This window comes from Oryctolagus cuniculus, chromosome 6 (assembly GCF_964237555.1).
Source record: "Oryctolagus cuniculus chromosome 6, mOryCun1.1, whole genome shotgun sequence".
NCBI lineage: Eukaryota > Metazoa > Chordata > Mammalia > Lagomorpha > Leporidae > Oryctolagus > Oryctolagus cuniculus.
The window spans coordinates 34,567,771-34,592,742 of record NC_091437.1 but is presented as its reverse complement, the minus strand read 5'-3'; the positions used below and the strand labels follow the sequence as shown (position 1 = coordinate 34,592,742).

The following is a 24,972-nucleotide window of genomic DNA, read 5'->3' as shown; positions in this document are numbered from 1 at the left end:
CCTGGCAAGTTGAGGGCATAGAGGTAGCCTGTCTGTTAAACACAGTGGCAGTGGCTCAAAGTGAGCACTACGCAGGGTGTTGAGGTAGAAGGTAACAAACACAAGTCCCTCGTTTAATACTGAAGTTTAAAGCCCTCCTTGTTTTTAGCATTCTCTCCTCTTAGGGATCTGGCGTCTGAGATAGGAAGATTTCTACTCTAAGCTAGGGCTGGCGCGTTAGCAATCGATGCAGTCACACTGAGAGCCTGCTGTTACCTTATGGTAGTATCCTCATTAGAAACACACAGGGCACTGCACATCTGTGGGCTCCTTCTATGTATGCAGTTGAAGCTGCATCTACAGCCCATCGCATAACCTATTTCAAACATGACTCCTCTCAGTGAAACTTGCTCTCTCTTTCCCTCCCTTCCTCCCTCTCTGCAAAGAGAAGCACACAGCTAGCACCAAACCCACGATAACTCTTTACAGTGTCCTCCCAATCAATAAGGAGCTTTATTTGCTGCATGTCACGCCCTCTGTTTATTGTATTCACTGAGCTGAGTCGGCATGAAAGAGGCGGCACAAAGGCCTGCCTGGATTCTAAAGGGCCCTGTGCAGGACATCAGAGCCCTGGGCAGGCTCCAACTGTGCTGTTAACTCACTGTGTGGCCAGGCATCCCCCGCTGCCCCCGAGCCAGGCTTCTGTGTCCTCTGCGTTTGAAAGAGGTGATTGGACCAAATGAGCGCCAAGGGCTGACCAAGATGAAGCCAGCTATCGCACCACGGTGGAAAGAAGACAGGAGTGTGCCATCCACGAGCCGAGCTCCTGGATGAGACTCAAGGCCTGTGAGCTGTAGGTTAGGGGAAAAGCGCATCTTCCAGGATGTTTAGCCACTGGATCTGCACCAGCCTCCTGGTAGAGAATGTCGCGTATTGACACTGTTACCATAGCAACTGGAGTGTCATTTGGCACTGGGGTTTAGGGAAGCTGTCAAGGTCTGTAATTTAAGAGAAACAAATTTTCCTTTCTCACTATGTCGGCTTAATTCTCCTCATCATCCACTTTAGCAATCAAAAACACTCTTCTACAGAGCATTCGTTAAATGCAGAGAGAGAGAGAGAGAGAGAGAGAGAGAGAGATCTCCACACCATGACCACGAGAGGTAAAAGGAAATCTGGTATAAGCATTGGAACTGTCGCCTTGGTGTCCTCAGTCTGCATCTTCACTGTGTTCTGAGTCCTTCCCCCTCCTGCCACCTCACTTCCTGATCTGTAGCATGGTGTGGATGAACAAGGTATTATATTATATAAGGTGTCTTCCGGCACAAGTATTCCAGTCTGAGATTTGCCATCTGTGGCACAGAGACCACAGTCAGCCTATAGATGATAGGTGTTTTCCCTATGCCGTGTGTGCCACGCCGTACGGATGCTCTAATTTGCACAGATTGACACTGTTTAAAGATATGGGTTATTTAAGCATCTGGATTATATATATAGTATTGCAGATTTCTGGTTGCTTTGGAGGAAAGTCAACCGATCTGATGCCACCGAGCTGAAATTCTGCATGGCAGTTGTCAGCTGGAGCTGAGTAGCTATTGTCCTCCCGCACGAGGCCAGACTCCTCCAAGCTGCCCCAGACTTAAACTGACCACAGACTCTTACAAGTGTCCCCTCACCCCAGTGATTTCTTTCCTGTTGATCTTTTAAGGGTAGCTGGGAGCCCTCACCTAATCTCGTGTCACTTTCAGGAGCTGGGTCATTCATCCGGGACACCTGTAGCCTCAGTCGTGGAGTGGGCAGCTGACCTCTGCACACTGGGAGTACTGGGATTCAGGCAACCAGGACTGAAATCCCAGCTCCTCCGTGTCCTACTTATGAGCTCGGAGGAATGACCAAGCCTTCCCCAAGGTCAGTTCCTTCCTCTGTAAAATGGGAGTGACTGTAACACTGTCCGATAGCTTTGTGCGAGAGTGGGGATACTCAGTGCACAGTGTTGAGCACAGTGTCCACTTCCTAGCAACTGACAGAAAGTGTCCCAGCAAATATTTCTCTTTTTTAAAAAAATTTATTTCATTTTTATTTGAAAGAGTTATGGAGAGAGGTAGAGACAGAGAGAGAGGTCTTCCATCTGATGGTTCACTCCCCAGTTGGCTGCAATGGCCGGAACTGCACCTATCTGAAGCCGGGAGCCAGGAGCTTCTTCCTGGTCTCCCACATGGTGCAGGGGCCCAAGCCCTTGGGCCATCTTCTACTGCTTTCCCAGGCCATAGCAGAGAGCTGGATCTGAAGTGTAGCAGCTGGGACTCAAACTGGCAGCCATATGGGATGCCGGCACTGCAGGCCAAGGCTTTAACCCACTGTGCCACAGTGCTGGCTCCAGCAGATATTTCTTTGTGCTATTTTTTACTATTGAATATTTTAAAAATAGTTGTTGATAATATCATCTGTTACTAAGTTGCTTGGCTGTGTTAAATCACATTCAATATCCACAGCACATGCGCAAGAAATTATTATTATTGCCAATTTATAGATGAGGAGACAAAACCTCATTATGTTTAAGAACTTGCCCCAAGTCAGAACCAAACTATATAAAGTTAACTGCAAAGAATGAGAGTGCTTCAAAAAGTTGTGAAAAGATAGAATTAAAAGGTCAGTTTATTTTGGTGTAAAAAAATTGAACTTAGTTTTTAAAATAAAATATGCACATTCATGAACTTTTTGAAGACCCCTCATATATGCTCTTACTGATGACCCTATACTGTCCCTGTCAAATACACTGCCAGCAACAGTGAGAAATGCATGGGAAATACTCTCACATGACTGAAGAATGAAGATCTCCAGATAAGAATTTAATGAAAATGTGTCCCTGACAAATATCATGTTTTTTTTTATTGCTGAATTTAATCAGTCATCAATCCATACCTTCTCCCAAAATTTGACTATAAAATACTCCTCTTAAATTTAGAACCTACTAGAATTTAAGGGAGCATTCACACTGTTGAGTAGGAAACTGGCACTCTGGCCAGCTTTTATTTGCATACATATATTAGTAAATGTATTCTAATGTATATTAGTGTATCTAGATAGATAAGGATTGGATTTATACATTTGTTGAAACCAGTCATCATGATAAGGCAGCAAATTCAGTTCCATCACATGTCTAATTGGAATCTGAAAATTTGGAAAAGAAATCCCCATGGAACAAAATAGAGCCCCCAGTCTTGTGCTAACCGCCCCTCTCCACCCTGAGCTCCAGACCTGTTTTTCTCCCTGCCCCTGCTCTGCAGCCGGCTCTGACTCTGGCGAGCAGTCAAGAAATGAACTAGAGAGATGGAAGCCGTGGGGGTGTCTGACCCATTACTGGCTGTTACAGCTTGCAGGCAGTGAAACCCAGTTTAAAAGAAAAAGCAATGTTGCCTTTCTTTTCCTCTAGCCCCATAACAAACTGCCTCTTTCTCTTCCCCACTAGCATGGAAGAAAACAATGACAAGCATTAGTATTCCCGTGAAAAGGGCCGGTCACACGGGGTGCCACTGCAGGCCCCTCTAGGATGCTGCCAGGGCCTGAGAAGGGACAGACTCCAATTGCTCAAGTTCAGACCAGCCTGGCATGGTGAGAGGGACGAGACGAGACAGGACCGTGATTCACATCGTGGTACTTGCCGGCTCACCATTCTCCCCGACCTCCAGGATGATACCCGGTGTGCAAGTCTCCTAGAAATGCCCAGATTCCCCTGTGGATTTCTTTCTTGTTGACCTTTTAAGAGCAACTGGGAGTTCTCACCTAACCTCAAGTGTCTCCTTGTGTCACTTGCAGGAGTTGGGACACTCACCCAGGACACACTATGGTGCTACAGCCAAGTGAAAGGCACCATCGAGATTGGAACCACAGAAGGTAGGCGGGAGATCCCCAGACCATTCCCTTGCCTCTTTGGGGGTTTGTGCTGGTTTCAGATCCCATGTGTGCTTCTGTGAATGGGAGTCCCCCACACTGGAGAAGAGCGTTCTGGAGTGGAAATGGGTTCTGCCTTTTGGTTCTGCTCAAGTTTATTTAAATGCCATCACTGAGGTGGCACTGAGAGGAACTCTAAATGAAATAGGGTTGCAGAGACAGAAGGTGACCTAGGCAAGCCTGGGGCCGGGATCGCCTGTGAGCTCCGTGGAATTCTGAGTCCACACATTTGAAGACTGCCAGCTGTTGAACTTATCCTTCCCTCCAGGTTAAGGGTCACTGGTTATCGTTGTAGGACTTAGGCACACTGAGTCCCAATGTCAGGGTATTTACTGCCTTTACTGCCTTTCGGAAGATTTTCCTAGTCCAGGGCTCTTTACAGAGGATAATGCTTTACCTTTCTTGTGGCTGAAGAATTGTTTTTCATTCTCTTCCTTTTCTTTCCTTAAGAGCCTGGGCTGGGAGACCTCTGTGACACTCCCCAGTGGTATCTGCATTTCAAAGCAGCTGATAAATAGGCAATTGAAAAGAACCAAAATAGCACTTCTGAGTGTTTTAAATCAAGGTTTGGCTGTCTCAGTACAATTCAGTAGGTTCGCCTGAAATAGATTTCACTGCATTGGTATAGATTCCAGATGTGGCATAATACAGGCTTAAACCTCACTCACCAGATGAGGAGTGGACAGAGTTGAACCTGAATATGGAAACTAACATACATAAACACATGTGAGCTTTGGGTCATTCTGCACCATTTTGATTCTAAAAATAATTTGAGTACAAATTAATCTGAGTAATTTCAAGGAGGTAGTTGATTTGAAGTCTTGCTATAATTCTAATCATGGATATCCTAACATCAAACCATATAACAGCAGAGGAAATACATATTAAAAGAAATTGATAAATCTATGAACTTATACTTCAATATAGCTTATTTTATTTTATTTATTTATTTTTTACTTAAAAGGAGGCAGAGAGACAAATTGATCTTCTATCCACTGGTCTATTCCCAAATCTCCTCAACAAGCAAGGCGATGAAAGACTAAAGCTAGGAGCTTGGAGCTCACTCTGGGTCTCCCAGATGGATGTCAGGGCCCCCAGCTACTTGAGCCATCAGGGCTGCCTCCTGTGGTGCTCATTAGCAGGAAGCTGGAATTGGGAGCAGAGCCAGGACTTGAAACCATGTGCTCTAGAGCTCTAATCCTACTTTTTCTTGAGGGGAAAAAGTCTTAGCCTTGGAAATACATACTGCAAAAATGTAGCATTTTTTTTATACAGGTATTATAGTTTACTTTAGTTTGATGTTTAGTATATCAGTGAATTGAGTTCCCAGTATGAACCAGGATCATGAAAATCTTTAGCATTAAAGTCTTGGAGAATATCATTGACAACCGATTGACAATGTAAATGCTGTTGGATACCAAGGGCTTTCAAAATGTCATTAAAAAAAAAATAGAAAAGTTTAGAGAACTCCTAGCTCAACAATCAAGACTCTTCACTGAAGATTTATTTCAGTTCCAGAATTGTCTTTTTTTTTTTTCCCCTAAGTTCATTACCCTAAGGCCTAGAACATTATTCTGCTTTATCTCTGTGGCTTTCTCACTTTCATTTTGTAGCATGGGTTGCACTGACTTTTTTACTAGGGAATTATGAGATATTTGTCATTCAAGTTTTCATCTGCTTTATAATTGATACACACTGAAGATCAATTTTCTAATACATTTTACTATAATGTGGTACCACCTCAGCCCTATTTAAGTAATATGTTTATCTAATGTCAAATCTTTTTCCAACTAACTAAAAAATTTATGTACAAAAAGATTGCTTGTAAATATGCATGTAAATAGTTCTATTAATAACCCACTGTTTTACATTTGGTACATCTATGTCTTATTCAAACCACTGCACCAAATGCCTATCCGCCATCTTCTAGTTATTTTTCATATGCACTCTCAAATGGAACTTTACAAAAGATCCTTCTGAATTCCTTCTGAAGACAGAATAACAATTATTATACTCATTTGATGTCCAACTAACCAAAAACTATTTTTTGAGGTTTTTGATGGAAACTGTGTGCTAGGCATTGCAGATATTTTTTTGAAATTTATTTTTAAAAGAAGGAAGGAAAAATTACCAGTTCCTAACCTCATGAATCATAAGAAAACTGAAGCTCAAATTAATCAGTTGTCTTAAATCTTGACTGTGATTCAAAATTATGCTTTTTAAGTAACAGAGATTCCCCCAGCCCCAAGAACCACTGAGGTCGAGCGTCCAGCGCCAGAGTGCTATGATTCGTTTTCATGAGCTCATGTATACGATTCTACTGCGGTAGACTGTCCTGTAGGACAGCCAGGCCGGATGATTTATTCCAGATTACCCACTATTCTCAGACTCTGGACTTACTTCTTAGCTCTGTGATGATGATTCTGAGTGTCTAACTATACCTCTTACTGACTGAGGACTTACTATCTGGTGGCCATTATAATTCTCAAGTACTAGATTTCATACCCAGTCTTTGGGACTTCCAAGTCCGTGTTTAAGAACTGAGGCCCAGTAGTCCACCTTTTTCACCCATCCTCAGATGAGCATCAAAAGGTCAGTGAAGAGAGGACAGGTTTAAAAGCTGACTGTACAATAAATAAGTTACCTGCTTGGGCTGACCATTGGGCATAGAGTCAGCATCAAAAGTACATCTCTGATTTTTCAGGAAAATGGGCTGCAAAACTGTGAATGAAGGCAGGAATGTTTTTGAAAGGAGAATTTTGCTGGACACTAACACAACCATTAGCATCCGAATTACCAGGCAAACTCTCTTAGACATTTTTTTCAACTGTATTGATACTGCTCCACTGGCAGTAGAATGCTTGATGAATGAATTAAGGAACGACTTCCATATGCTATTAGTTAAAAATTATTTTTTTAATTAGCCTAGCCTAGTCACATTGGTTTCCTACATGATCACAGTTAACAGAAATTATTCAATTTTTTCTTTCACTTTATTTGTTACTATCAATGGCTTTTTTCTTTTCAGTTCTATTACTTCCCAGCTGGTGATATTGGCCAAATTCCTACAATGTTTCTGTGCTTTAGTTTTCTAATCTGCAAAATGGAGAAAATAGTATAGTTACCTATTACAATGACTATAAAGGCTAGGTAAATGAAAAATGCATGTATTTATGATATATATGTATATGTATATGTATATAATATGTACCAGACTCACACACATATTAGTTCTAAGATGATGAAATTGTATTACCTGCTATTATTATATAAGATTATTCCAATAATTTTGTGGAAAGCTGCAATTAAAAGATAATTTCCTTTTGATGCAAAGCATAATTTGAAATCCATGTGTACTTTATTCTATGATGTTCATTTCCTATGGACCTGTTGAAATACTCTTGTTATAAAGAAGCAAGACTGAGAAAATGAGGTAGCAAAAATAAATGAAGATAAATATTTTAATGTAATGCTTTTTAAAGATTTATTTGAAAGTTATAGACAGAGACAGAGAGAGATGGGATGCACAGAGGGAGGAGAGATTGATCTTCCGTCCATTGATTCACTCCCCAAACTGCTGCAATAGCCAGGGCTGGGCCAGGTCAAAGCCAAAAGCTTGGAGCTCCATCCAGGTCTCCCAGGTAAATATCAAGGACCTAAGTACTTTTATCATCTTCTACTGCTTTCCCAGGTATATTATGAGGCCACTGGATTGGAAGTGGAGCAACCAGGACTTGAACTGGTACCCATATGGGATGCCAATGTTGCAGGCTATTGCTTAACCCTCTATACAGTGCCAGTCTCTAATGTAATATCTTTAAAACCCAAATGACTGTAAAAAAAAAAAAATCCATGATGGAATAGATGTTTAGCCTAGTGGCTATGATATTGACTAAGATGCCTGTGTCCACATGGTAGTACTTGGATTTGCTACCTTTTTTTTTAGCTCTTGACTCCAGTTTCCTCCTACAAATGCAGTGATAGCTCAAGTAATTGGGTTCCTCCCTCACATGTGGGAGATGTAGACTGTGTTCCTGGCCTCTGGATCTGGCCTGGCCCAGCCTCAGCCGCTGGGGCATTTTGGAGTGAAGCAGCAGACAGGAGCACTTTCTCTTCCTCCCTCCCTCCCTCCCTTCCTTCCTTCCTCTCCTTCCTCTCCTTCCTCTCCTTCCTCTCCTTCCTCTCCTTCCTCTCCTTCTCTCTCTTTCAGTCTCTGGCTCTCACAAAAAAAAAAAAAATGTAAAAAAGGAATCTATGATAAGCAAAATATTAAAAAGTTAAAGATAAGATTAGTATCGCTAGGTTTACCTTTGGCTTCAAGTTTGAATATAGCTCAACATGGTACTGTTACTATTAATTTACTTAAATATGCAGCTTGAGTATCAAGCAGTAGTCTGGAATTTTTCACATTCCAAATTACTCAGTAGGACTTCAAGTAAGCAATAGGATGTGTTCAACAATAAACCTTTAATGAGCTCTTACTCTATCCAGGGCACTGTTCCAAAAAATGAAAATGTTGTTAACAGTCGATGCTCTCATAAAATGAACAAATGAAGATACAGAAGAAGGATAAAGCATTATATCAATGTGCATAATGCAAGGCAGTTATATCAATAGAATGCAAGGCATTATGTCAACAGGCAGAATGCAAGAGTGCTTTGAGTACAAAAATGGAAACCTCACACATTTGGGAGGGCAAAGATAGTAGACATAATGGGTACTTTTTCCTATGAAGGCACTTTTAATAGACCCTGCATAATTTTTACAAATAGAGTGTTTATTTCTTTACTTTTCTGATTACTAAAACAGGATACCAGTTAGAAAATTTAAGATATGAATAAAACAAATAACAAAAGTGAAGTTCATTCATAATCCTGCAACGCAGAGATCATACTGCTAAAAGCTCGTGATGTTTCTCTAAACTCTTGACGATGCATATATGTTCATCAGTTGATTCTGTCAACAAATAAGTACCACGTGCCAAGTGCTGTACAAGGGACTGGCTAGTTTATACCAAACAAAATCAACACTTTTTAAAAATTCTTTTTGCCAAAGTAGAGTCACAATGAAAATAGTTTTTTAAACTGATATTCTTATTGAACAATGTATAGTGATTACCTTGCATATTATGGAATAATGATAACATTATTATGAATATTTAATACTAAATCATGGCACTTACCCTGGAAAAGCTGTGTAATAGAGTGATTAAGAGTATAGGTTTCACAGTTAAGACAGTTGATTCAAATTTGGCTTTACCACTTGTTGGCGTGGAGCAATTTACCTCAGCTTTTTCATATTTCAGTTTCCTATGTGATAAAAGTTGGGATGATAAAACCCATCTGAAGAAGTGTTGCAGTAATATAATTAGATATTTTAAACAATAAAACACAAAATGTTCAATAATTATGAACTATCCTGGTTCAATAATTGGGATACACTCTCACAAATAGAATTTCTTGGTCAAGGTTTATCTAGGCATGTGTTAAGATTAATAAAATGTGAAGCATCAGTGGTTTTTCAGATGAACGCTAGTGATTTTAAAATCCACTAGCAATATATCACAAGGACTATTTTCAAAATTCTAGAACTTGAAACGTTTAAAAATTGGTTTTGCAGTGTCCATTTAATAGATTCTTCTTTAACCATTCAAGTGCCTCAGAGGGTTTCAAGAAATAAAAATCATGAGACATGAAGAGGGGGCAAGCTAACATGGAGGAACAGTTTGTGCCAAAGTCCTGAAGTTTGGAAGCTCAGAAGGAGGACTGGATCTGTTCTGCTGCACAGAGTCCCTGGTCCAGGGCTCAGCTCCGAAGCTAGGAAGGACCCAGGAAGCGAGGGGCTTGACTGACAGTGAAGGATGCCCTGTGTCTAGTGCTCTCTGTGATGCTAGTGGGTGTTGCTGTGCCTTGCAGATACAACTGAAGTCATGTCAGCTCCTTTCAGACCATGGGATAAAATTGATTTACTGGTGTGGAAGGAGTTCTTCTCTAATTCACTAATGAACTCCAGTTTAATTCACTCCTTCGAAAGCTCAATAGATATTTATCAAACAGCCGCTGTGTGCCAGGCACTGCACCAGGGGAGTAAGACATATTATGTGCAAGTAAAAAATTGTGCTTTAAAATGAGTTATATAATTTTAAAAAGCAGAGAAACTTAGGATCTTTGAGGTTTTAAGGATTTTGGAATAGACCGAAAGAGAGGGGCATGAGAATTCCTGGTGGGTGTCTTTGATGAGGTAGGACCTGAGCCCTGCCCTGAGACATAGGAATGTGCCAGCATAATGGTTCCATGGCCATTGTCAGTAATACAAAAAGAGCGTATGCACAGGCCCAATGCCACACACACATAGACATGCACACACATGTGCAAACACACACACACACACACACACAAGCATGTGGAAGAATCCAGATTGGCTTGAGTCACGTGAGAGAAAGCCATGTGGTCTGAAAGGAGATGGAGAGGTGGGAAATGGCTAAACTGATAAGGCCTTTGAAGGCCTTTACAGAGCCTGGATTTTATTTTGAGAACAGAGGGACTCCTTCTCACCGAAGGAGTTTGAAGATTAAATGTACTCTGTTCAAGTAAGTTCTGAAAGGAATTCTGATAAGAGACGATGTGGCTTTATGAGGATGGAGAAGGTGCAGATGAAGAGATGGGAACGGGCTCTGGATAAATTTTGTAGGAGAGATGTTAAAGTGAGGAATTAAGGTAGCTCCCATGTTTGGCCTTGGATACTTGGATGGTTGATGGGCACCATATACTGTCACTGGGGACCCTGGGAAAGAAGTGCGTTTGGGGAGAAAAAATCGTGAGCTTCCTTTTGAACATATTCAGTGTGAAGTTGTTATTCTGTACCCAGATAGAAATACCAAGCAGGGAGTTGTGTGTGTGTGTGTGTGTGTGTGAGTTTTATGTCTGAGTGTCTCAGAAAAACAATCTGAGGTGGAGGTAGAAATTGGGCAGGCATCAACACTTAAATCCATGCAACTAGATGAGATTCTGTAACTCAAGCAGACCATGTTGACATGCCATCAATGAACGATTTTTTTTGGTGGCCTGAGACACTGCTGGTGGCTAGGAAGCCTTCAAATCCTGGTTTCCCTGGTTTTTAGAAGTCACCTCCACAATGAAGGACACTGGTTCTGATTCTGTGTAATCCTTTGATTTGACTTGCCTATTGTGCATATTTCCTATCATAGATGATTTCATCTCATGAAGCCTTTACATGATTTCAACATTACAGGGAACTTTCATGCTAGAAATGGACCATTCTGGACATCAGAAAATGTCCCGAGATTTAGTATGGGAAAAAGATTTAGCACGTGTGCATGGGAAAAAGTCATTATCTGAAGGCTCCTGGTTTTCTTCCTAGCTATGGAGAGCATGTGATCATTTTTTTCTGGTTCTGTAATTCTATGTTTTTGTTTGTTTCTCATTCTGTAAATCGTTGATGTCTATCAATATAGGTCATTTCATCTTATTTATTGGAAATAATTGTGATAATAATAATTGTTCTTCTATATGAATATAGTCTTTTTTTTTTCTGTCCCCTCTCTGAAAAGATCATTCTTGTAGAATGAAGGATAAGACATTCTATTGATTCAGATTTCCAATGAGACAAAAAAAAAAAAAAAAACACATCAATTTGGCTGTCAGTGGGAGCTGCATTCTGTAAACCCTAAAGTAAAAGCTGATGATGACGAGCAACTGCCTAGCAAAGAGGACTCGCCAGCTACAGCATTTGCAGAATGTCGCATCTTTGCACTGACATCTGAGGACAGTGAAAGGGATTTTTCAGCTTTTCTGTAGTGGTTTGGGCTCTTTGCTGTCACCTAAAATGAGAAATACTGATGTGGTTATCTCAAAACAGTATGAAGACTTGTGACCTCATCCCTATTTTATAGAAAGAAGTCAGCGATCAACAAATCATTTCTTAGATGTTATGCACTATAAATGGCACAGGGTGATGATAAATTCACCCCAGTTATTTTACTGTAAGAGATATAAAATGGAGCTTTCCTTGCCTTACCCTTCCCACTGCTGGACACATGGTGAAGTGGATGCTAAGGTGAGAATTCTCATCTCAGGAAGAAGAGATCTGGTCTCTGGACAGGAGCTCCTTCAAACAACAGCTCCAAGCATGATTGATCAGGCACCAATATGTAATTAAATTATTCCTAACATTTTAAAAGACTTATTGTACATTAAAGATTTATTGTATTTATTTGAAAGGCAGAATGACAAAGAGAGAGAATAAGAGATCTATCCTCTGGTTCATTCCCCAAATGGCCATGCTGATTGGAGTTGGTCCGGACTAAAGCCAGGACTCCAGAACTCCATCCTGGTCTCCCCTGTGGGTGGTAGGGGCCCAAGCACTTGGTCCATTTTCTACTACTTTCTTAGGAGCATTGACAGGGAACTGAATTGGAAGAGGAGCAACTTGGAGTCAAATAGGCATCTTGATATGGGATACCAGTGTTTTAAAGCAGTGGTTTAACCCACAGTACCAGAACACCAGCCTCTATTCCTAACTTTATACTCTGTTGAGTTACCTAGTTATTGACTTTAGATAGGTCGATGAATGACATTTATTTATTTAAAGGTTTATTTATTTATTTGAATGGCAGAGTTGCAGAGGGAGAAATCTTTGATCCACTGGTTTACTCCCCAAATGCCTGCAACAGCCAGGACTGAGCCAGGCCAAAGCCAGGAGCCAGGGGCTTCATCCAGGTCTCCCATGTGGGTTCAGGGACCCAAGGACTTGAGCCATCTTCCACTGCTTTCCCATGCACATTAGCAGGGAGCTGGATTGGAAGTGGAACATCAGGGACTCAAACCGCCATCCATATGGGATGCTGGCATTGCAGACAGCAGCTTAACCAGTTATGCCACAACACCAGCTCCCAGTGAATCGTATTTAAACCTCATATATAAATCACTTGGGAAGCGTGTGAAAATGCACATATCTAGGCTCTGCTCCTGCAGGTTCAAAGGATCTTGGATGGAGCCAAAGACCTTGCAGAGACCTTCCAAATAATTTTACCCTAGACTGATCTAACAAATGGACTGCCAGATTCTATTCTTTCTTTGCATCACGGGACTGTTACTGAGAGCAGAGTAGACGGAAGATCTGAATGTATTTTGAGTCTTTTCAGAGGAAACCAGAAGCCAATAAATATGAGGTTACTATGTAACCAAGCTCTCAGTCCCAGGGCTGAAGGGAGTGGAAACCTCCCCTCTGTGTGTCAAAAGGAAGCAGGAATGCCCTGTTTGCTTCCAGTTGTCTACAAAGGGATTTGCTTTGCAGTCTTACTTTGTGTGGGGCTGCAGGCTGCTGGCAGCAAAACTGGTCTGCTTCTGAACGAGTTGCTGTGAAATAAAAGCATTTTTCTCTGCTGGGATGGAGGACGTCTTGCTGTGAGAGGGCTTGCTGTCCTCTGCAGGTGGCCCGGCCAGAAGTGGACTCTGTGGAGGAAGGGAAGCTGCTTCTCCATACACACTGAAGCCAGACATCCTGTTCTCTTTCACAATTAGGTAATGAAATATTTCCAAGCCAACAAAGATAAAGTGCTCCGTGGTTGTTCACTTCACTCCTTCCCTAATTCCAATCACTTTAAAAGCGTTTAGTCAACAAATAAATGAGAGTGTCTAGTACGTGCTAGGCACTGAGTGGGGTGATGGGGCTGTAGTCATGTTTTCTTTTTGTTTTAGGATTTTTTTTTTGACAGGCAGAGTGGACAGTGAGAGAGAGACAGAGAGAAAGGTCTTCCCTTTGCCGTTGGTTCACCCTCCAGTGGCTGCCACGGCTGGTGCGCTGAGGCCAGCGCACCTAGCTGATTCGAAGGCAGGAGCCAGGTGCTTATCCTGGTCTCCCATGGGGGTGCAGGGCCCAAGCACTTGGGCCATCCTCCACTGCCTCCCCGGGCCACAGCAGAGAGCTGGCCTAGAAGAAGGGCAACCGGGAAAGAATCCGGTGCCCCGACCGGGACTAGAACCCGGTGTGGCCGCGGGGCTAGGTGGAGGATTAGCCTATTGAGCAGCAGCGCCAGCCAGGATTTTTTTATTCATACATTTGAAAGGCAGAGTGAGTGAAAGAGAAGGAGAGACAGAATGATCATCCTTCTGCTGGTTCACTCCCCAGATGGCCACACAGCTAGGGTTGGGTCAGGCAGAAGCCCGGAGCTAGGAATTCTGTCGTGGTCTCCTGCACAGGTGGCAGGCACCCAAGTACATGGGCCATCATTTACTCTCTTCCCAGGTGCATTAGCAGGGAGCTGGTTTAGAAGCAGAGGAGCCGGGACTCGACCCAGCACTCCTACATGGGGTGCTGGCATCACAAACAACGGTTCAGCCCACTCTGCCACCACAGCAGCTCAGAGGTCATAATCATAGACAGGAGCTGTTACTCCTCTTCTTTAAGCAGTTTATACTCTCCTAAAAATATCAATGAGTGGTTTTCAATTATAATGCAATGTGAATGTGGCCAGTGCTAGAAAAAAACAGTAAGAAGCACAACCTGCAGTGGGAGAGGAAAGAGAGCAGGGAAGGCTTGCTAGAGCCATGCGTAGCCTATCCGAGACCCAAGGAAGGAATGGGAAATTGCCAGGATTTTAGGCGCACAGACCCATGTTTTATTCATGGTGCTGCTATTCCCTTGGGCTAATTACTTGTGCTCCCTGGGTTATCTTGAGAGAAAGAGTCTTTGTTAATAAGATGTTTGAAAGCTCTGCACAATGTCTGGCAAGGGTAGAGTAATAATAATGAGAATTCTGTTTCATCAGGCTCCACCAACCCAGACTTGGTAATAATGATGTTCCCTATATTATCTCATTTCATCTGTGCTATAATGGTAAGGTACGAGGCTGGTGCCAGCTTAACCCCATTTTTCAGTGGGGGGAATTAAGACTAAGGAAGTTTACCATGAGTTCCAGTTACGCACTCATCTGACCTCAGCATTGGTGTTCTGAAGCACTGGGACAGCACACTGCTGGACAGTAACATGACACCATGTGGGACTCAGTGGGTATTTATTGAATGAATATAAAAGTTTTCCCCTTACCACAGTTTTGTTCTCCATGGGTTCAGTTATCTGTGGTCAGTTATGATCCAAAAATATTAAATGAAAAATTTCCCAAATTTAATTCCAAGCTGATTTCTAAGTAGCATGATGAAATAATATGCTGCCTACCCCATTCTGCCAAGATGTGAATCAACCCTTCGTTCAGTGTATCCATACTGTATATGCTACTGACTAGTTACTTACTTACTAGCTGTCTTTGTTAACAGATTGAGTGCCATAGTATTGTATTATATTGCTTGTGTTCAAGTAACCCTATTATACTTAATAAGGATCCCAAAGTGCTAGCATAACGATGCAATGGAGGCCCCAGGGCATTAACATGGAAGGACACATTAACTCTGACAAGAAAAAATAGAATATATAAGGTTCAATTCTGCCCTGGGTTTCAAGCACCCCCTGGGGTTATTGGAATGTTTCTCCTTTGAGTAAGGATGAACTGCGATATAGCTTTCAGTAACTTGCAAACATCCATAAAGCAAACAAAACCAGTATTGCCATTAATATAACCATAATGAGTATTTAGGAGAATAAAATTGTTCATTACAGGTACATAGCACTTTAATACTTTTAACACATACGAGTCATTTGTTTCTTATTGCCCATGGAAAATAACTGCAGTAGATATTATGATCCTGTGTAATAGGTACACAGGAGGTAGCATAGTTGTTATAGATAGAAGACATGATATTCTTCACAGAGATGAGGAAATCCAGACAGATAGAGGGGGCTGGCACCGTGGTGTAGCGGGTAGAGCTGCCACCCGGGATGCTGGAATCCCAAATGGGCACCAGTTTGAGACTTGGCTGCAGTACTTTCAATCCAGCTCCCTGCTAGTGCTCCTGGGAAAGCAGTGGAAGATGGCCCACCTGGGAGGCCTGGAAGAAGCTCTGGGCTCCCAGCTTCAGCCTGGCCCAGCCCTGACTGTTGTGACCCTTGGGTAGTGAACCAGCAGATGGAAGCTCTTTTTCTCTCTGTAACTGTACATTTCAAGTAAAATATAAATAAATCTTTTTTTAAAAAAAGAAATAAGTTGTAAATTTCAAAGGTCTGATAGAAATCAAAAAGCAAATTCTTGAATCCTACAGTAGTGATTTTTCTACTGCTTATCATTCGCTTCTTACCATGGGGAGTGACAGCTCTCATGCAGGAGCCTCTGTTCTGTAGGCACTGATACTGAGCGTAAGACACGGCTGACTGTCTTGAAAACACCAAGTGCTAAATGCAAGGCAGGCAGCTCAAGGGAAACTCATCATTCAAGATTCTTTAGCTGCAACAGAAAACTCCTATCACAATATCTGGGGCAGGAAGAGAAATATTATCCCTTCCTTACTTCTTCAAATATCTACCAAGCAACTAAAGTGCACTCCAAGTTCAAGGCATCAGAGTCAGCTGTGGCACAGCTCGCTAAGCCACTGTCTACAATGCTGACATCACATATCAGAGAGCCCGTTGGAGTCCCAGCGGTGCTGCTTCCAATCCCGCTCCCCGCTAATGCACCTGGGAAGCAGCAGCAGAGGGCTCACGTGCTTTGGCCCCTGCCACCCATGTGGGAGACTCAGATGGAGTTCCAGGCTCCTGACTTCTGCCTGGCCCAGCTCTAGCCTTTGTGGCCATTTTGGGAGTGAAGCCATAGATGGAAAACCTCAAATCAATCTCTCTCTCTCTTTCTCTCTCTCTCTCTCTCTCTCTCTGTCTTTTCCTCTACCTCTGTCATCTGTCTTTCAGATAAATAAGTAAACCTTTTTACAAACATTCAGTTGTGGGGCTGATAGGCAATAGATACAAACTAATCAAAAGGAGTTCAATGGATAAAACTAATCAAAAGGAGGTACACAGGTAGGGAGTGCTCTTTTAAATAGGATGGTCAAAACTTTATGAAAAATATGACTTTTAAGTAATGATCTGAAGAAGGCAGGAGGCCAGGTCGTGCGGCTGTCCAGGGGAAGAGTTCCAGGTGGAGGGAAGTGCCAGTGGCTGCGCCCTGGGGTTAGGTGTGCTCCCCCTACAAGGGCTGGTCTGGCTGCAGTGGCGTGAGCACTGTGAAAGATGTAAACAGAGAGGATGGCAGACAGTTTTAAGAGGAGGACGTCACACGCCACTGTGGAGTCTTGGGCTTCTGCCTGCATGAGATCCTTAGCCACCAGCTGTGAAATGTGCTGTCCAGCAGCAGTTCAGTAGCAGGCAGTGAGGGAGCCCAGTGAAGAGGTCATTGTCTGATCTAGTGTTTCACCCTGAGGTCAGTCCTGAGGTCAGGATTCCCCAGAGCTGATACATTTCCTACTTGAAACATGGGCTGGAGAACTCAGATCTACCCCTCATCTAGCCCAGCTGCCCTTCAAGTATTAGTTTTGTCCCAAGACAATAATAGTAATTCTGTGTATCACACTCAAATAGACCCAACAATATTTAGCAAAAGAACATTCTTATTTTTTTGAAAGCAGCAATCTTTTTCCTATGATGTCCATAGCATATTTATTTTGATGTCTGCTTGGTCATAGTTTGAGTCACATGCCTCCTTTTAAAACAGTCATTGGCAAGGAGACTGGGGTTCGCCTAACTGGACCACACCAATGATCTTTTATCTGAGTTTGGTACAGGATCATCATCCTTGAGTGGAGAATATCACCACAATCCTGGGCTTTGCAGAAAGGAATAGGGTGCAATCCTAAGTCACCTAGTACTAGTATCAACCACAGGAGGAAGAAGATGATGAGGCTTACCCGGGTTTATTGCGAGCCTGGGCAAAGGAAGTGGGTGGGGCGTGGGTTTATTCTTTGTAGGACATTTGGTTCAAACAAATCCAAATGCCAAGCTTCTCTAGGCTGATTTGGTCTTGGGTATGTAATGAGAGTATTTGCCCTTTTTATGCTACTAATTAAGCAGGCTCAGCATCATCCTACTGATTGTATATGTTATTTGTTCATGGAATTTGAAAGCCAAGGATGAATAATTAAGCACATGGACTCCGTGGAATGGTTCCTGGTTTTGTGCTAAAAGTTTCAAGTAAGCATTATGCCTTTTTCTTCAGCATGCCTATTTTCAATCAGTGGTAGTTCTGAAGAGAGCGAGCAAGACAGGGAAAATAGCTTTATTCCAGTATAGTGAGAGATAAGAATGTTGAAGTTCATTCCTCTCTTTGTAAATATGTATTGGGCAGTGGGTGTGGGGAACACAACATCACTAAAGCAGCCAAGGTCTCCGGAGTTAATGGAGCTCCAACTCCAGTGAGAGAGGTAGGCGATAGCTAACAAAAGCTTCCAAAGACACAGGATCCTTTCAGATGCCAATATGTGCTATAAGGAATATAAAACATATGGTTATGAGAGATGGCATGAAACACGCCATATTAGACTCCTGTTCTGGGAGGGCTTTTTTACTTTCCACTTTACTTTTTAGTATGTATGGCATTTCCATAATTTTTCCGCTATTAAAGAATTGGTATTTGCTGTTGTTTCAGGAGTAATTTTTCTGTTTATGATTTAAAGCAACCTTTCCCCAGATTATGGCACAAGTCATTTCTCAGCATGTGCTTCTCCCTCTGTACCATCCGTCAAATACACCAGGTAATTTCCATGTCGACAGGTCTATACAAATTATATTCAAGCAATAATAATTTCCAAATATTGATAGTAAGTGTCCGTTTTCCAAGAAAAATTCATGGCCACTTTCTATAATTTTCTACAACATTCACACATGATTCAGAGTTTATACCTTCTCATTCTTTTACACTCTGTGATTCCTGTAAAATGTAGCTTCTCATCAGATGTACCTGAGAAACAATGTTTTCCTATATTTCATTTACAACTTGCTGAAAAAAGTTGCCTTTAAAAAAATATTGTTAGCCGGCGCCGTGGCTCACTAGGCTAATCCTCCGCCTTGCGGCACCGGCACACCAGGTTCTAGTCCCGGTCGGGGCACCGGATTCTGTCCCGGTTGCCCCTCTTCCAGGCCAGCTCTCTGCTGTGACCAGGGATTGCAGTGGAGGATGGCCCAAGTGCTTGGGTCCTGCACCCCATGGGAGACCAGGAGAAGCACCTGGCTCCTGCCTTAGGATCAGCGCGGTACGCTGGCCGCAGCGCACTGGGCACGGCGGCCATTGGAGGGTGAACCAACGGCAAAGGAAGACCTTTCTCTCTGTCTCTCTCTCTCACTGTCCACTCTGCCTGTCAAAAAAAAAAAAATATATTGTTACCTAATAACAACTTAACCTAATTCATGATACTAAAACAGAAAAAAAGATTCTCAAGCTTTATTTAAAAACTCAACTTAGATGTTACTTTTAAATACATGCATTTCTTTTCATTCGCTCTGTATTCCTAATAGGAACTTGAGGGCGTTGTGAGGACTACCATAGTTAAGAACATAACCTGTGAGTCTATGAACCTCAGCAGGATGACTTTCTATGCTATTTTTGCATAGGTTACATAGCTTTGTTTTAATTTAGCTTCATTTTCCCTCCTCTGTAAAACTGGAAAATAGTAATACCTCCTTCAGAGGCTTGCTGTGGGGATTTCTGAAACTAATCCACACAAAGCGCAGAACTCGACACAGAGTCCATGCTGTTAGCGGTGATGCTGATGAAAACACAGCTTGCAAGAAAATAAAAATAACCTGTCATTCCACCACCCAGAACATTATTTGTTTTTAATATTTGATCTTACTAAATTTTCTTCTAGATGAGTTTAAAATGGCCATAAGATTGATGTGTTTGCTAAGTGGATTGTTTACACTTGGGTGCAAACACAGACAGTTCACCTTTGAGAAGAACAGAGAGATGCTGTGAGGATGATAGGCTCAGGTGTCATGGACATAACAGCTGAGTAGTTGAAGGAAAATTACAGTGAATGTCAGATGGCTCTACTTCAACAAACATAAATAGCGGATTAGCCCTTCCTACATCTAATCCAAGTGTTATTTGCCCACATGGTGATTATGAGCAAATAGGTAACTATGTGAGTTGAGCACTTAGATTTGTAGCATACTGGAGTTCGAGAGAAGCTGGAAGATCACTTCTGTTCTCCTCCTACTACACAGGGAGGTAGCAGGATTCAGAGATGAAAGGCGACACAATCAGAGCTAGGAGTTTCTTCTGCCGTATCATTACTTCAGGTTTCCACCGCTCAGGTTCTCCTGTGATATCCTGGGGTTTGATCAACTCTCCTGCCTGTATCTTTTCTGGATAAAACATACTGGAATACATTCAGCCTTGAAAATGAATTTATGACTACATGGATGAACTTGGAGGGCATTATGCTAATTATGCTACATGAAATAAGCCAGATGCAGAAAGACAAATACCACATATTGGCACTTAGGGGACTTTCAAAAGTTCATGGAAAATGGAATTAAAAGATAAATGCATTTTGGCCTGAAAATCTTGACATCTTTGCATAATTTTTTATCATCATATACATTTTCCATGGACCTTTTGAAGACTCTTTGTATGTGGAATATAAAAATGTTGAAGTTACAGAAAGGTAGAGAAGAGCAGTGGTTACTAAGAGCTGGGACAGGGGACGTGTTGGGCAAAGGACACAATATATGAGAAATAAGTTCAGGAGGTCTACTATACAACTGACTTTGGTTAATAACATATTCTTGAAAATTACTGAGTTTTGTGTTTTTAATCAAAAACAAGTGATAAATATATAAAGTGATTCTTAATTAGCTGGATTTAGCCAATCCATGGTATTATAAAAAATCATAATTATCATAAAGATTTGCAATTTTTTTTGTCATTTGAAAGGGCTAGGTCTTGAGGTGTAGCTAGTTAAGCTGGCATGTGGGATGCCTACATCACATACTGTAATGCCAGTTCAAGTACAGGCTACTCCACTTCTTGTACAGCTTCCTGTTGGTGCACCCTTCGAGGCTGTGGATGACAGCTTAAGGACTTGTGTCGCTCCCCCACTCACAGAGGAACGACGCCGTCCCGGGTTTACTGATGCCGCCCCACCCCCCCCGCCGCCGCCTCTGTGGAAGGGCGGCACCCCCACCGCTTTCCCCGCTTCCGCGGAGGAGCGGCACACCACCGGCTGGCTCTCCCAGGGGTTGCCCAGACATTCCTCAGATGTTCCTGGTGCATGCTGTCTCTCTCCTCCTTTGTAGTCCTCTTCCACCAATCCATGCTCTGCTGCCCACACGCCGAGCACACTGCTCTCCTCCAATCAGGAGCAGGATCAGCTCCTGCAGCTTGTTAGTTGAACTGGTGAGGCAGCTGTGTGGAAGTTGTTTGCTCTCTCTCATCGCCATATTGTGGGAGATCAGATGCATAGAATTAGTCTTTAGTAGTTCCAGTAATTTAGTCTAGTCTTGGTTGCTCCCCACAGACTTGGGTCTCTGCCAGCTTCATGGGAGATCTGGCTGCAGCTCCTGGCTCCTGACTTCAGCCTAGTCCAGCTCTGGTTGTTGCAGGCATTTGGAGAGTGAACCAGCAAATGGAAGATTCTCTCTCTCTCTTTCTCTCTCTCTCTCTCCCCCTCCCTCCCTCTTTCACACTACCTTTCAAATAAGTAGAAACAAGTAAACAGATGATACAAAGAAAGCCATGAGCCACTCGTCCCTGGCCACCAAGCAAACGGCAGATGGCTTTCTGACTCTGTTTTATTGGTCATTTGCTTTCTGTCACCCAGATGGTGCCTAGGCATGCAAATTTGGGAGGAAAGCAGCCTCTCTCCGAGGGCCTCAGTTACCTTTGGCTGACACCCAGGTTATCACAGCAGCAGCACAGTTCAGTGCTCTCTATTTGGCCGCAGATAAAGCCTGGCACCCCTGGCTTCCTCTGAAGCATTCCTCATAAACCTTTGACATTTCCTGACTTCCTTGGGTAGGAGGGGCTCAATGATAGAAAGAAAATCACTCCTAGAAATGGCTCTCCAATAGCCCAAGAAAGATATTAGTACAGGGACCGTGTCTGTCTTGTTTGCCTAATTCAGTGGCTGGGATTTACCAAAAACTCAATATATTTAATGCAAAATAAAAAGTATAAGCAGCGTCTGAGCACGCACAGCACTGCAGGTGCAACGCTCTTGGTACTGAAGGTCTTCCTTCTCAGCAGAGACAGCACAACTCAGCAGGGAGAGCAGAGGCTCCAGAAATGCCCACCCAGGTTGGCACCCCAGCTCTGTAACTCTGAGCACAGCATTTAATCCATCTCTGCCTCAGTTTCCTCACTCGTAACATAGGGACAATAACTGAAGCTATTTCAAATCCTTAACCTTGTAAAGAATACATTTGCTAAGACGTGTAAAGTATTTACAACACTGCCTGGAATACAGTCAATATTCAATAAATGCCCTCATTAGTATTGATACTAACTTCATCACTCTACCGATGTTTTCTTCTAACTAGACTAATTGTTTCATATTTATTCCAAAAGTATCATTAGTAGCCGGAAGGCCTATGATTTAATCCTAGAAGTCAAACACAGATGCATTAATGACTGTCTGTGGTGAAGAGAGCAGGCCCCGGAACCTGGCTGCCTGATCAAATGTGGGCTCTGTCATGGTGATCTTTGTGTCCTTGTGCAGGCTACTCTGGGCCTTAATGCTCTGAAACAATGCATACTATCTCACAACGGTATTCCATCTTTTAAATGAGATGTTTATTACCATTTATCTCAGGGACCAACAGACTCTCCAACATGTCCTTCGAGTTTTGTTACTCATAACAATTACTATAGTCAACTCTATGTATCTCCTCCAAAAGCCTACCCTAACACCTGAGGACCATCCTCGGCTCTGTCCCCCTAAATTCTCTTAGCACGCCTACTCTTCTATTCTATCACTAAGTCATCCATCATTCTTCCTTCTAATACATTTGGATAACCCCAGCGCTACTATCCCTGTTTGGACAACATCTCTGCTCAGGATATTGGAGCCCCCTCCTGGGTTTTCTCCCACCCTCCTTGTCTTGCCCACCTGCAGTCTGTTTCCACACTAAATACAGTTGCATTTCTAGTGTGCAAGCAGGTCACATACCTCCCTAAAGCCTTCAGTGGTTGGGTCTCACTGGATTTAGAATACTTCCAACTTCACTCAACATGCTCCTTCCTGTACCTTATCCTCCATATCCCCTCTAATGCAATATTCCCTCCCCTCCAGCACTTTATATGTGCTGTCCCCTTTGACAGAAATATTGTTTATCCTCTCGTTGCCTGGCAACCCCATTCATCATTCAGATGCCTGCTTTGTGGTCATGTTCTCCAGTAAACCTTCCCTAACACTGAACTCAGCTTGGTGACCCCTCTAGGAGGTCCTGGGTGTTATCCATCATGTACTTGCAAATTACATTATCGTTTTCCCTTTTTAAAAAAGGTTTATTTATTTTTTTGAAAGGTAGAGTTACAGAGAGAGAGAGAGATCTTCCATCTCCTGGTTCACTCCCAAATTTGCCACAGCTGCTGGAACTAGCCAATCAGAAACCAGGAACCAGGAGCTTCTTCTAGGTCTCCCACGCAGGTGCAGGGGCCCAAGGACTTGGGCCATCTTCTACTGCTTTCCCAGGCCATAGCAGAGAGCTGCATTGGAAGTAGAGCAGCTGGGGTTCGAACCAGTGCCCAGATGGGATGCTGGCACTACAGATGGCAGCTCAACCCGCTATGCCACAGACTAGACCCCTGTTATAATTTTCTTACTCCATGTGTGTTTGCTATACTGGACCATACTCTCCATGAAGGCAGGGCCATATCTAACATGCCCACTACACCTACTCTCTCATGCACACCTACAAGTTGTGTAAGCAGCCGTCATGCCCAGTATGGTGCCTGACACAGAGTGGTGTTTAGCAAATGTTTATTAAATCAGTGCATGAGTGACTGAATGAATACCAGTTCCTAATGAGCAACAAAGACCAGCAAGGGTCTGACGTTGTGGTACAGCAAGCTGACTTGCCAGTACTGGCAGCCCACACTGGAGTGCTGCTCAGAGTCCTGGCAGCTCTGCTTGCGATCCAGCTCCATGCCAATGTGCTTGAGAGAGCAGAGGAAGATGGCCTACGTGCTTGGGTCCCTGCCATCCATGTGGGAGAACAGGTAGGATTCCAGGCTCCTGGCTTTGGGCTGGACCATACCTGGCTGTTGGGGGAATTTGAGGAGTGAACCAGCAGATGGAACATCGCTGTCTCTGTGTCTCTGTCTCCCTCTTTCTCACCCACTCTGTCTTTCTGCCTTTCAAGTAAATCCATAAATCTTTAAAAATCAAAAGACCAATAAGACAAGGAACTCTAAGGAAATTCATTCTAGAGGCAATAGTGACATGTCTTACTGCTGAACTCAACTCCTTGTCGATGTACGTACTTAGTTGATGGAATCCCTTTAAGCTTAAACGATTTATTGCCGAGTGGAGCCTCCATTTGTCATGGTACCAGTATCAGTGGCTGCCCGAAGAGCCAGGTTAGATGAAATGGCAGCAGCCTTATGTTTTTAAATTTTCAAAACGTTTTTATAAATGTTGCTTCATAGGATTTATGCACAGACCTGCAGGAGAGTTAAGCGAGGAGACTGAGTTATAAAGCATTGCGGTCAGCTCTTCCTTTCCCTTGCCCCCATCACCGCAGCTTGCCTACCTGTGCTGCCTTATGCATGGGCAGTGAATGTGCCTCGTGCCTTGGCCCAGGTTTCAGAGGCCACGTTGTGGGAGAACAGTGATTCTCAGTGTCGGGTGGAGGAGGTGTGATTGTGTCACCTCCCCACCCCCTCCCAGAGGTATTTACCAGAATCGAGAAACATTTGTGTTGTTTTTTTTTTTTCTTTTTCTATTTTATTTATTTGACAGGTAGAGTTACAGACAGAGAAAGAGAGAGACAGAGAGAAAGGTCTTCCTTCCACAGGTTCACTCCCCTAATGGCCGCTACTGCCGGCACTGCGCTGATCCGAAGCCAGGAGCCAGGTACTTCCTCCTGGTCTCCCATGCGGGTGCAGGCGCCCAAGCACTTGGGCCATCCTCCACTGCCCTC

At 43.0% G+C, this 24,972-nt stretch overlaps 1 protein-coding gene across 2 annotated transcripts in view; it reads left to right on the top strand.

Moving 5' to 3' along the window:
• Positions 1–3,528: 3,528 nt before the first annotated feature.
• Positions 3,529–24,972, top strand: part of PPP2R2B (protein phosphatase 2 regulatory subunit Bbeta) — a 487,122-nt gene continuing 465,678 nt past the window's right edge. The window contains exons 1-2 of one of the 2 annotated variants that reach the window (XM_051843263.2): positions 3,529–3,679; positions 3,796–3,873. In XM_051843263.2, the coding sequence (XP_051699223.1) occupies positions 3,589–3,679; positions 3,796–3,873 (169 nt within the window). In that variant the 5' untranslated portion in view covers positions 3,529–3,588. The remainder of the gene's footprint in view (positions 3,680–3,795; positions 3,874–24,972) is intronic. The other variant, XM_051843261.2, reaches the window with a different exon arrangement.